We start from the raw sequence: 13901 nt of genomic DNA, 5'->3' as shown, positions 1-13901 counted from the left end.
TCTCAACTTCCTTTTAACCACATCAGTGGTTCTCAGTCTGGCTGCATTTTAGAATCATCTGGGGAGTTTTCTGGAAAGTGCCAAACCTTGGGCCCCACCCTAGACACCCATCCAGACCCCAAGTGAAACTAAATATCTGGGATGGGATCGGCATTTCACATTTTTTTAAACTTCCTAGATGATTACAATGTATAGTCCAGATTGTACAAAACAAGATCTCTTCTCTGGCAGCTTTTGAAAGAAGACTTCTCAAAGTGCGAATAACTGTGAATAACTGAATAAATGACATCAAAAAACAATACACACATTTATCTGCCTTAACGATGGTCTTACCTCTTCAGTATCTTGGCAAATCCCACGTTTCTAACCAGCACCTGGATCAGGGAGTTAAGACAGCATGTCTGTCCAATGTTGTGTAAACCGACTGGGCCTGCAAGGAGCAGAAGATACTGAGAGAAAGGCCCTCCATGGAACTCAACAAACACCAAACATTCTTCTCGGCCCTCATGAGGACGTGAAATCCTACGAAGGACTCTCAGGGGCACAAAGAATTCACTAAGGAGCTTGCAAACAAATTGGAAACGAAAAACACCAGCCTCTGAAAAGTGAGACAGCAGCCGAAGTCTCCACTGTCCAGGAAAAAGACACGCCACAACGCGAGGCAGCCCTCGCTGTCAAACTGATAACAGTAAAAAAAAAATAAAATTAAAAAAAAAAAAAAAAAACTGGTAACAGCGCGGCAGTAAAGGCAGAGGAAGAGAAAACTACAGACAGCACCTGGGGGAGCTCAGAGCCCCGCCCGGCAGCCCCCCAGAGCTGGGCCAGGGTGGGCATCCACAGGGTCAGGGGCGAGAGCACCCTCCCAGACAATCTACTCCAGACCCTGGTGCAAACGCCCTACCCAGGCCCTACCACACAATGGGAGGAAATCAAGAGAAAGCTTGGGGGACCCACCTCATCCAAACTCACCTCAAGAGGCTACAAGCTACAGGGAACTTAGACGGATGTGGGAAAACCAAGAGATCCTTTCTCTGACCCACTAACCACCAACCTCCCCTTTCCCACCCACCCTGTGCTCAGCAGACCCTACAGTGTGTCATTTAAGAGGAAGGGAGTCCAGTTTCTCAAGAGTTCCTGGGGAAAGGGCTCTGGCGTACATGCTAGGGCAACAAGAACCAGGAATCTGGGCCAGCAGGGCCACAGATGTCTGCTCCCCACTCAGCAGAAGCCCCTGGTGCGTGGGATTAAAGCAGTCCCCATTTTTCCCAACAAGCCTATGTGCTCAGAGCTCAACAGTCCCCACTTCACAGCTGCAGAAGTGGAAGGACAAGAGAGCAGGCCTCATGGACCGCATGACTCCACGGCTTCAGGGTCCAGTGGACAAGCAAAGCGTTTCTAAGCAGACAAAAGAGCAGAAGCAGGGCCTCGGCTGGAGGGCTTGGGTTTCCTCTGCCTTGTCCTTCTCAACGGGTTCTGCCGAGAAACGCAGACACAACCAGGACTGGCGGGGGTCCCGGCACGTACCCATCAGCGGTCGCTCCAAGGTCGGGGCAATGGCAGCTGCAGGCGTCTTCAGGACAGCTCGACCTCACTTCCCAGAAGAGCTTTCATGAGCTGGCCTTGGGGGGCCCTCTGTGAAGAGGAGGAACATCTGTGTGACCAGTTTTGACTTCCAAGGGCCAGTCTTAGAGGGTCAGTGTCTGGGGAGACCAGCCACAAAGCTCTAGGGCGAGAAATGACGACTCAGCGAGCACCGTCCCCGTGGTCCCTCTTCCCCACTGTCTCCTCATCAGGACCCACGGCCACAACCTCTCCCCCTACCTCCGGGCTCTCTATTCAGGCAAACGGCTCCACATTCACCAAGGGTCCAGGCCACACACCTGAGTCTCCCTGCTGCTCACTCCCAGGCCCAAACAATCCCTGGGGGCCATCAGCGCCACTGCCTGAAGGCTGTCCTCACGCTGGGGCCAAGGAAGCCTGTCCTGGCTCCTCGGCGGGGAAACCAGGGTGCTGTTGACACCCCACGGGTGCCGTGCACAGAACCATCCCAATACCGGGCTCATTGTACCCTGATGTGGGAACAGCTATGTTGCCTGGTGGGAGGTGGCGACACCCAGACTCTGGCAGGACAGAAGCCCTTCCCCAGGCCGACGGGTGTTGGTGGTCGACAGCCCCCCACTGAGGCCCCTGAGGAATTCACCCCAGTGAAGACAGCTGGCCCAGTCCCTCTCCAGGGGTTGGACAATGAGGCGCATGAGGGCCTTACCACCTGCCTGAAGGTGTGATAGCTCTGAAGGGTCACCCAGTCCCGAGCTCCCCTCAGGATCAGCTGAGGCCTCTGCTGCACAGTCTGGCAGTTCGAGTCCCCCCCTTTGCCCACCCTGCTGTGCTCACTTCTCCCTGCCCCCTGCCCTGGTGTCTTCCCAAGGGTGCTCCCCAGCACACCTCTCGCACGATCATCTCAGCTGGGACGACACCATCAACGGAGGAGCAAGTCAATGGCAGGTCCTCAGTCTATTGAGGTTTCTTAGACAACACACACACACAGAGTATACACTCTTCTCAACAGGCTCCACCAAGAAATGCCAACACTCAGCCAGCACTGACGGGCAAACGTCCTTGGGAACCCAAACACCATGCCCATGTGTGCACCGTCACATAATAAACTTTATCACACATTCTTTTCTGCCCTGGGCTTTTTCCTTTTCCCCTTCCATGGTCACGGGTCATTGACAGAGGCCTGTAATTTTGTTGCTACACAAGATTTTGTTGCAGCACACAAGAAAATTTGTGAAGCGCTTAAAATGACTTGGGAAAATTCTTGTTGTAACATGAGATAGAAAAAGCAGTACATTATCAACCATTTCACAATGATTCCTAATAAAGCAACAAACACTGTGGAATACTCTGGTTGTTTTCAATTATTTACCATTACTTAAAAAAAAAAACACTACAGTGAATATCTTTAGGTATAAAACCTTTCTCTACGTATCTGATTTTTCCTCAGGCAAACCAAAGGTCAGAGATGCAACAAAACCACAGCATTAAAAGAGGTCATGTGAACCAGAACCCACTTCCTCCAGACAGCACAGACTTCGGCTACCTGTGCGTCCTCCCCTGGTATGCTTGGAATCTCAGGAGGAGTCTCGGAACAAGGTCGCCAGCACCGTACCCTGTCCGTGCCTGCCCAGAGTGCACACGGGTGTATGCAGGTCATTGCCCAACACAGCGATCCAAGCACAAAGGTTCCCTTGTGTCTACAAGCAGGCTTGATATGGAAGTGTGATCCACGCCCAGGCCTCCCACAGCCTCCTGCCTTTTCATCTCACTGAGTTCTGCTGAAAGGGCTTCAGCTTTGCCAGCAGCTCAGGGCTCAGGCCTGCCCGGAGTCTAAGCTGAGGACACAACCCATATTGTTTGCTCAAGCAAACAGTTCCCCTTGTTGTTGTTTAGTCGCTCAGTCGTGTCCAACTCTTTGCGACCCCATGGACTACGGCACGCCAGACTTCCCTGTTCTTTATCTTCCAGAGCTTGCGAAAACTCATGACCATTGTTTCCCTATCCTGGTGCAAATAAGTCTGTGGCTTTCTAACTTACCTGACCATCAGATACAACCAGTCGCTAAATCAATATTTGGGAGAGATTCTTAGAAATATAACTACAAGGTCACAGTGTACAAAGTTAAGGTTTGGTTTTAAACATTTATTTGGCTGTGCTGGATCTTAGCTGTAGCATGAAGGATCTCTTAGTTGCAGTGGGCAGGATCTAGTTCTCTGACCAGGATTGAACCCAGGCCCCTTCATGGGGAACACAGAATCTTAACCACTGGACCACCAGGGAATGCCCCCTAAGGTTCTTAATAAACATAGCTAAACACCTTGCACCCATCTGCACTTTAGCCACTGGCTGAGAGGCCCATCGGGACTCAGTGTTTAAATGAAGTGACCTAAATTCCCTGATGTTCACAAGGGCAAGTTTTGTGGGGAAAGTGGGTCTGGATCTAAGTTTATTATGGAGGAAAGGGTATAGTTTAAAACAAAGGACACCTTGGGGCAAGGCAGGTGATGTGCAAAGAAGCCCAATGGTTGGGGGAGGAGCATGTGGGAAGAGTGTGCTAAGGACTCTAAGCAAATTTGCATGGGTGAATCCAAGTCAGGACTGGAAAAAAATGTAGAGTTCCAGAAATTGAAGTTTTATAAAAAGTTAAGTGGTCACTAGTGGTCAAGGAACTGCAAACCTTGACCATAATGAGATACCATTTTACACTGCTTAACTGGCATTGGTTAAGAATTCTGGGGACTCCCCTGGTGGTCCAGTGGTTAAGAATATACCGTCCAATGCAGGGGACATGGGTTCAATCCCTGGTCAGGGAAGATCCTCATACCACAGGACAACTAAGCCCATATGACACAACTACTAAGCCCGTGCTCTAGAGCCAGCACTCCACAACCAGAGAAAGCCTGTGTACCACAACAAGGGCTCAGTGCAGTCAAAAAAAAAAAAAAATTCTGATTGAACCAAGTGTTGGAAAGAATGTAGATAAATAGGATCTCTTATATACCACTGGGGGGTGTGTAAAATGGTACAATCACTTGGGAAAACAATTTGGCATCATCTAGTTTCCCTTAACTTCAACCCAAAAATTCTAAAGAGAAATTCTTACATGCGTCCCTGGAGACATATATAAGAATGCTCACATCAGACCTGTTTGTACAGCAAGAACGTGGAAGCAATCCAAGCACTTGGCCCAAAGGTCAGAAGAATGGGTACATGGGCTGTAATAAATTTACACAGTGAAATAATACTCCTTAGTTGCACCTGAGTGAACATGTCCCTAAAGGGTGAATCTTAGGAACAGTGCTGAGTCAAAAGACAATTCTTAAGAGATAATATATAATATTTCTTTTGTAATTCAAACTCAAGGAAAATGAGATATTATATTGTTCAAGCATCAATGGGCACGGGAGGCAAAGCTTCTTAAATGGATAACTATGATTAAAAAGGCCATTACCTCCGACAGGAAAGCAGAGGGAAGAGACAAGCAGAAAGCATGTACTTGCCAGTAACGTTCCAGCTAGGGGGAAGGGGTTCATAAACGTTTATTTATTATCCACTAGCTAATGAATTAATTGGAACTTGGAGTCAAGGCCAGTAGTCTGAGCAGACAAGACATAGGCCTGAAGACATAGGGCTGACGCGGGCATGAAGGAGTCATTCACACTGCCCAGCCCAGCAGGGAACACAGAGCTGACCGGCTGCTGACAAACCTGAATCACAGATCACTCCCAGGATTTTCCCCAAAGATACTCAGTTTAATTAATTTAATTAAGAAGAACCCTAACCTTAAAGGCAGGTTCCCTCAGAGCTCTGTCTCCAGCGAGAAAAGCAGAAGCTGAATCATGTGGGTGTGTCAGCCCTGTCCCCTAGAGGGACGCAGGGGAATGACCGGGTAGACAGAGGCTGAAGACAGACTGCAGAGCAGAGTACCAAGTAGGCAGACCGGAGCACACGCTGAAGAACAGATGGTAAAAGACAAAATACCAAACCCTAGATCTGACAGAAAGACCAGTCGCTCCCATCTACAGCCAGAGCTCTGGACGGAAGTGGCACTGTATCCAGACGCACACTAAACACTGCATGAAGACTTTCATTTTTCAGATGGAGTAGGAAGTACCAGAGCATGGCTTCACTTTATTAATACTCAGCTAAGATCCATCCACTCCTTGGCCTCAGCCTTTGAGAGGCCAACCACCAGACGCCCACCTCAGTGTCCCTTCTGGTGTCCCTGCACTGGTACATGACTGAATGGTCACTGTGGTCACCACCCAGGTGACCAGTGTAACAAAAAACGATGGTCACCTGGGTTAACTGTTAATATCTGAAGATCCAGCTGCAAACGATCCACACAACTTAGGGCAGAGAATCTCATATACTTTCTATGTTGAGACACTAAAGCATAATTTTCACTGCAAAAGAAAGATGCTGCAACAGTGAATGGTTTGGACCACTAATTATATGCATAAAATTATTTTAAAATATTAAAAAAGGAATGGAAATTGAAAATACATGTAGTAAAGAGTGAATAAGTTTGCTAAATATCTTACAGAGGATATTATATCCTTTTTGGCTTCCAACTTTATGAAAATTTTTATTAGAATATAGCTGATTTACAAAGCTATGTTAGGCAATTTTATTAAATTTTAAAGTAATTTAGAATAACGGAGTTAGATTGAACAGTTCTACACTTTGCAAAATTGTTTGGTATGTCAGACTTCTCATATTAAACAAAATAATCTTTAAGAATTGCATTTAAATTTTAATTATGTAATTCCAATTAAGTCAGGAGTCTTTCAAGAAAAAAAACCGCATTTGCGAATTATTTTTTTTTTTGCAAATACTTCAAATCTTGTGTAGATGAATTTAAACCAGAGCATCAGTTTTACCAGTTATCATCAGGAGGAAAAATTCCAAAAATATCTACAAAAAAATCAAGAATAAATCACTATTCAATCCAGGTGTAAGAAACAATATAAAAAAAAATCTGAAAAGAAACCAACACCCAAAACACAGTTGGTTCACACTTGTCAAACTTCAAACATCACAGACTATACACATGAATCAAGCACACCGCTCTTTTTAAGATCTGGTCTACGTGTGGAGGTTAAAAACTCTTGTCTAAATGATGACTTTAGACGGTCACTCAATTCAATGGTTGGAAACCAAACGCTTGACTTTTGACAGTTACCTAAACTATGAATCCTAAGGACAACCTGCTCTGGAAAATACGTTTCTAAAAACAAATTTTCTGAATTACATCCTGCTGTACACATCGAATAAACAGTGATCATTTTAAATGTGCTACTTTTACATCATATACACCAAGCATCTGAACAGGCAGAAACAACCAGAGCCTATTTTAAACAGCATGATGGGTTAATGGTGAGTCCAGTCAGATTCTCTCCTAAAAACTTTGAAGAATATTTATAGACTGGAAAATCAGTTTTTTAAATGTCAATGTCATACAGTTGTCATCAACAGTGGAAAAAACAAGATGAAGGCTATGAATGGTTTGGCCGTCACATAGTCAGGGCTGGCTTGATGAGTACACAACCTGTGTAGCCGCAAAGACACACTCAGAAGTGCCTGGTTTGGTTTAACACTCCCCTGTTGCAGTCTTGAAATTCTTCACAATTGTTTAATAAGGGGCCCCATATTCTTACTTTACTAGAGGACCCACAAATTATATAGCATGTCTGGCATACAGTGTTTTGTTCACACCCTTCAGTATGTGTCCAGGAGGTAACTATAGCACAGAAGAATGTAACAAGAAACCCTGGTCACAGAAAGACATCGAGACAGTTTTGCTGTCCTTCATCAGAGATTTTGGAGTGGTTTTGTCACACACTTAATGTGAGATGTTCAAACACTATGGAATAGCAGACACTATGTGATTAAAAGGCTACTCAAACAATAACACACACACACACACACACACACACACATGCCCTAATGCTGTAGTTTGCAGAGCTTAGCACCTGCAGTTTGTTCACTGAAAACTACTGAAGAAGTAACCACACTAAAAGCCTTGTTGAGAATTCAAACACTTCTCAGGGGACACCAGTTGTAAAATCCTCCCATTCTTCAACCCCAGTGATGTGCTGAAATTGGAGTGCATTTCAGCACAGGCGAGAGGCATACGACCTCACCTCTAACCAAACATTGAGTTTAACACTCAGCCCTTTAGTGTTCTGCCAAAAGGTGTAAAAGCTTTTCTGAATATGTAGTAATTTCCAGTGTGTTTTCTCAATTAATGAATATTGAGAGTATAATTCTGATCTGAAGGGGAGGTTTTCTTTCATTTTGCTAAGATATTGGCCACCACTTGTCTAACATCTTGTCACTAGAAAGGCAGGTCTCTGGACCAGTGGCATCAGCATCACCTGAAGTAAAGAGGCAAGACTGGAATCTGCATTTGGACAAGATTCCCAGGTGAATGCGCCTCCAGGCACATTAAGCTATTCTCGACAAGCACTGACCAAGTTCAGGCTGCAGGGGGCTGAACACTGGCACAGAGGTGTGCGTGCAGACCAGCTACCTTCAAGTCATTTCATGAAGACTGTTTTCAGTTCAGTTCCAGTATTGCTCTCCCTAAAGGGGCATGACTTCTCGGCTGTTTTACTTCCATTTAAGGCGTCAGCCGTGAAGATCTCATGGTGTCACCTGTGCAGACACAGATGCAGTGCAGAGCAGCAGCTCCTCATCCACACACGGCCATGGGGAGTGGACAACCACAGTCAGCTTGGGCGCACACTTGGCAACGTGCACCACAACCTCAAAAATGACTTCAGAGGACAGTGGTTATTTCTGCAGCCCAGTACCCCACCTTTTCGTAGCAGACTCACTTTTTCTTTACAAAACTCTCTCGACTTTCAGACTATGAAGACTGCATGGAGCCCACACCCACTGCCTGGCTCAGAAGCCTGGCCTCACAGGGCTCATGGTGGCTGTTTCAGCAATGGTCACGCGACCCAATCAAGACTGAAACTAATCAGCCTTTAGACTTCTTAGATGAGATTTTAGGCCAGAAGATTGTAAATCAAACTATCTTTCCCACTACAGGAACCCCCAGCCAAGGAAAACAGCCAATGACAGGTAACAGAACCAAGAGATGGAGGAGAGAGTCCTGAGACAGCCAGCTAAGACCCTGGACCAACCCAGCCTCCAGATAAACGCCTGCCCCCAGAGATCTCCACTCAGAATCCCCTCTGCTGTTTTCAAAATTAGCCTGAAATGGGTTCCTGACACTTTTAGCTGAAAGACTAATGATTGACATGACTCTGCTCTGGGACTCTGGCTTCAAGAAACAGATATATATATATACAAAGATCTATGTGAAGACTGTTCACCAAAATTCATTTTTACAGCCTACTTTCTTTCTGTATTTTACAAATTACATAGTAGGGACACAATTTTATAAAACATAACTACACACACAGAGAAAAAATGACTGGGACAAAATATATCAAAAATGTCATTAAAGGGTAATTCCAATTGGTTACAAATCATTTTTGTCTTTCCCTGGATTATTTCCCTTAATTTCTTAATTTCCTATAATTAATATGATTTTAAATAAGCAATAAGTCATTTAAGGCATACAGATATTAAGGAAGCCTTTGTTAGCAATAGTGTTTCTATTCTAAGATCCAAAAAATTAGTGAATTAGGAATGAGAAGTTTTACAAATTTTTCTCAATCCTTTTATAAAAGGTGAAGGGAGGAAAACATAAGAAGCTCGCAAACAGCTAAATATAAGTGGCATAATTAACAGGCTCATGTTAAATGGCTCATATAACAGTCTCTTTTCTTAGTAAATATTTTCAGTAGTCATAAACAGTTGTTCCTCTTATGAGGCTCAGCCTAGAAAAGTTAAACTGACAGAGAAATGATGGCAGTTGACAATTCCATGAGCAAAACCTAGGACTTTGAGACCACATCGAAGGAAATCTGATGAAACAGTAGGAAGGGATCAGCCTGTTTTCCAGATACATTACTCTGCAGTCTGCCAGACCTTGAAAATAAGACAGTAAAACACAGTGGAGGTATCATCTGGAGAGGTGAGAGGCCAGATCCCAAAGGGCAACAGAGAAAGGCAAGAAACTTCAGAGCTAGTCACAGAGGAGACAAGTAGGTGGGGCAAAAAAGAGAGGAAAGTGAAACTTAAAGATCTGAGAAGGATGGGGGAAATGAGCCAAGCAGGTGGTGATGGGGGAAAGGAGAATGGATATATTTTGAGGAATATTTATATTTTAAGGATGCTGAATTTTCAAGCTCAATGCGTGACTGAAAAATGGGCTCCAACACAAGATTCTTAGGGCAGTGATACTATTCTGTCTGATACATGGTAGATACATGCCATTATATATTTGTCAAAATTCATAGAATGCACAAAACAATGAACCCTAATGTAAAGCACAGACTTTGGATGATAATGACCTATGTTTATAAATTGTAACAAACTGTTTACAGTGGAGGAGGCTGGAGCGGCAGGAGGTATATAGGAACTCTGTGTACTCAATTTCACTGTGAACCTAAAACTGCTCTGAAAAATAGTCTCTTATTTAACAAAATTTTAGGTTCCAAAGAACAAAACTAACTTAACCCACTCTTCCTAAAATTTTTACTCTTATAAATGGGAGACGTGAAGGACAGAAACAGCTGGCTTGGACTGGGCACCACTGTAGGCACAGAAACAACCGGAGACTTCAGAGAAACAGTACGTAAGACACGATGCAGGAAACCTGGGCTGCCCCGGGCTCTAACTGGGCTCTTCACTCACTACTAGACTCTCTGCAAGGAAAACCAACTCCATCTTTAAACGCCCAAAGAGAAACAAAACCTACATGCCTGGAATGTGATGCAAGCCTCACAGTCCAAATCCAACCCATCATGGCAACAGATTCAGATCTCATATTTCATGTCTGTGTGTGCTACTCCAGTAACAGTAACGCGCTGGGCACACAGACTGAAACACTCCAGATGAAACCTCTTTGCAAGCTCATCACCATATTTAATATAAAGGCATTCATACTGTGCAATGAATTTTTATTGGTTAAAAAAATAAATAAAAAGTTGTGGTTTTTTCCCCCCCCCCAGTTCCTTGATAGAGATCCAAAAACCAGGAAGGAACTGTGTACCTGTTAGCTGATGGCCTGTCTGGTTCCTATGAGCACAGCAGATCTCCTAAATGTCCAGGCTGAAGCCCCCACCTAACCCTCACAGTGTAACACCAAATGGAAAGTATGTGTCAGTCATGTCTGACTCTTTTGTGACACCATGGACTGTAGCCCACCAGGTTCCTAGGTCCATGGAATTCTCCAGGTGAGAATACTGGAGTGAGTTGCCATTTCCTTCTCCAGGGGATCTTCCCAACCCAGAGATCAAACCCAGGTCTCCCGTATGGAGGCAGATTCTTCACCATCTGAGTCACCAAAAAGAAATGTTTTAAATATTTGCCCCTATTTCAATGATTTCAAAGTATAGCTAGCTACCTCAATGCCGTAAAAAGCATGAAAGTAAAGGCTGTGCTTTAATTTTCAAAACAAAACTTTAAGTCCAGATTTTCAGGGGTCATAGAATAGAGTTTCAGGTTTAAAGGTCTAAATTCAGACTAAAATATTCTGATTTGCACAATTTAACAAAATCTTTAAAATTTCTCAGTTTGTATGCCCACTGACCCAGCAATTCTACTTATAGGAACTCTCCACAAATATGCTCATATATTCGCACAGTTGTGACTATGAACGATACTGTTGTATCATCTACACCAGTAAACACGGTAAAGAACCTAAATGTCCACGGAGTGCTTAAATAGAAAGATGTACCTCTCATATTTTTCACCAGTTTTTAAAATGAGGTGGACCTACCGTATCGCTTGCCATGGAAAGATGTCCATAATATACTGTTGGGTGGGGGGAGGGGGGAGGAAGCAAAGTTACAGAGCAATTTTGAAGAGGTGTACATACAAAAATTTCTGGCAAAAAAAAAAAAAAAATTTCTGGTATAGTACCCAATAAAATGATAGAGAGTTGAGGATTAAAAGAAACCTTATTTCTATCTCACAGATTTGTCTGCATTTTTTGCAATTTTTTTTTTTTACAAACTTCGACAGTTTTGCAATTTCTTCTTTAATTAAAGTCATGCAAAAAGTCTAAATCAGTACATCAGCGTGGGAAAACTGCATCGATCCAATACACCTATTAACGAATACAGACCATTATTATAATCCGCGAAGCCCAAATAAATCCCTTAAGTAGCCACGAGGCAACGAGCAGAGAGAGCCTCGCCTTATCTTCCCTGGAGACAAAGTCTGCAGTAAGTACCACCAAACTTGCCCTAAGAGCCGCGATGCGTCAGACCCGCGCTGCCAAGTCGAAAGCGGGGGAAGCTCAGCCACTGTCCGGCCCTCCAGGAGGCCGCGGGGCTGGCGCGGCGGGCGAGGCTCGATCCGTCCACCTCGGTCCCCTCGTCCGTCGCCGCGCCCCTGTCCTCGCCTCGGTCCCCGAGCCTCCCTACTCACCTCGGTTCCCTACTTCTGGCCCTCTGGGTCCGGGCGCACCGGGCGCCCCAGCGCCAGCACCTCTGTCCCCGCCCACACCCCCGTCCCCGCCCCGTCCCCGCCCCGTCCCCGCCCCCGCCCCCGCCCTGCCGCAGGGCTTTCGTTTCCTGCGAACTGAAAGCGAAACTCAGCGGAGGAGACGCAGTTGAGCGCCGAGTCGGAGCCTCGGCCGCTGGTTACGCGTTTAAACGTGCAGCGCCGTTTGCAGAACGAGGCCTAAGCTGGTTCCTAGAATAAGCTCTTGTTTGGACATTTTAAGATCTCCGTAATCATTCGGAGGTGCTTTACAATCGTTTGACATTTCTTAATACACGTGGCAGCATTTTTTTTTCTTTCTTGAAGCGATGATGTAATTTCTTTTTTTGTTTGTTTTTTGTTTTTTGTTGTTGTTTGTAATTTCTTAAATTGGGTATCTTAAAATTGGATGGCTTGTAGATTCGATGACATACGGTAGAGAGATACGATACGAAGCTCGCTGTCCTCTGGTGCCAGCGGGGCGGCGCGGGGGCGGGGACGGGGACGGGGAACCCGATGTGACACCGTGCTGGTGGGGAAAAGAAAGTGAACTAACTGTTCCACCTTAGAACCTCAAGTACACTGGGTCCCTGAGAAATTCCAGATTCGCTACAGTGAAGTCGCTCAGTCGTGTCCGACTCTTGGGATCCCATGGACTGTAGCCTACCAGGCTTCTCCACCCATGGGATTTTCCAGGCAAGAATACTGGAGTGGGTTGCCATTTCCTTCTCCAGGACATCTTCCTGACTCAGGGATTGAGCCCCGGTCTCCTGCATTGTAGGCAGACGCTTTACCGTCTGAGCCGCCAGGAAAGTCGCTACTGAGCTCTAAACCTAATTCAGTCTATATGACAGGTTCCTAATAGAGGCCCCATTTTTATTTCAGTTTTATAGGCGAGAATATTAATTTTCAGGGAGGCTAAGTGGGTCTTCCCGGGCGGTCCAGTGGTTAAGATTTCCCCTTCCACTGCAGATGGTGATTGCAACCATGAAATTAAAAGAGGCTTAGTCCTTGGAAGGAAAGTTATGACCAACCTAGAGAGCATATTAAAAAGCAGAGACATTACTTTGCCAACAAAGGTCCGTCTAGTCAAGGCTATGGTTTTTCCAGTGGTCACGTATGGATGTGAGAGTTGGACTATAAAGAAAGCTGAGCACCGAAGAATTGATGCTTTTGAACTGTGGTGTTGGAGAAGACTCTTGAGAGTCCCTTGGACTGTGAGGGGATCCAACCAGTCCATCCTAAAGGAGATCGGTCCTGGGTGTTTATTGGAAGGACTGATGAAGCTGAAACTGCAACTGTTTGGCCACCTGATGGGAAGAGCTGACTCATTGGAAAAGACCCTGATGCTGGGAAAGATTGAGGGCAGGAGGAAAAGGGGCTGACAGAGGATTAGATGGTTGGATGGCATCACCGACTCAATGGACATGGGTTTGGGTGGACTCCAGGAGTTGGTGATGGACAGGGAGGCCTGGCATGCTGCGGGTCATGGGGTTGCAAAGAGTCAGACACGATGAGCGACTGGACTGAACTGAACTGAACTTCCAATGCAGGGGGTCTAGTTTGGTTCCTGGTCTCCCTGGTTGGGGAGCTAAGATCCCACATTCCTCATAGCCAAAACACCAAAATACAAAACATAAACAATAAAACACATTAAAAATGGCCCACATCCAAAAAAAAAAAAAATCTTAAAAAAAAAGAGGCTTAAGTGACTTGCCTAAAGTCACAAGATTACAAGGGGTGTGGCCAGGATTCCAGAGGGGTCTTAACCT

At 45.3% G+C, this 13901-nt stretch overlaps 1 protein-coding gene across 3 annotated transcripts in view; it reads right to left on the bottom strand.

Moving 5' to 3' along the window:
* The window catches only part of USP18 (ubiquitin specific peptidase 18), a 30772-nt gene extending 18616 nt beyond the window's left edge, over positions 1 to 12156 (bottom strand). The window contains exons 1-3 of one of the 3 annotated variants that reach the window (XM_065939343.1): positions 12076 to 12156; positions 1525 to 1632; positions 334 to 430 (exon numbers count right to left, since the gene is read on the bottom strand). In XM_065939343.1, coding sequence (XP_065795415.1) covers positions 334 to 430; positions 1525 to 1528 — 101 coding nt within the window. In that variant the 5' untranslated portion in view covers positions 1529 to 1632; positions 12076 to 12156. The other 2 variants (XM_065939352.1, XM_065939361.1) reach the window with 2 other exon arrangements.
* Between the last annotated feature and the right edge of the window lie 1745 nt (positions 12157 to 13901).

This window comes from Muntiacus reevesi, chromosome 1, assembly GCF_963930625.1.
Source record: "Muntiacus reevesi chromosome 1, mMunRee1.1, whole genome shotgun sequence".
In the NCBI taxonomy this organism is placed as follows: domain Eukaryota; kingdom Metazoa; phylum Chordata; class Mammalia; order Artiodactyla; family Cervidae; genus Muntiacus; species Muntiacus reevesi.
Note: the sequence above shows the minus strand (reverse complement) of the source record. Positions and strands in the feature narration are given on the sequence as shown.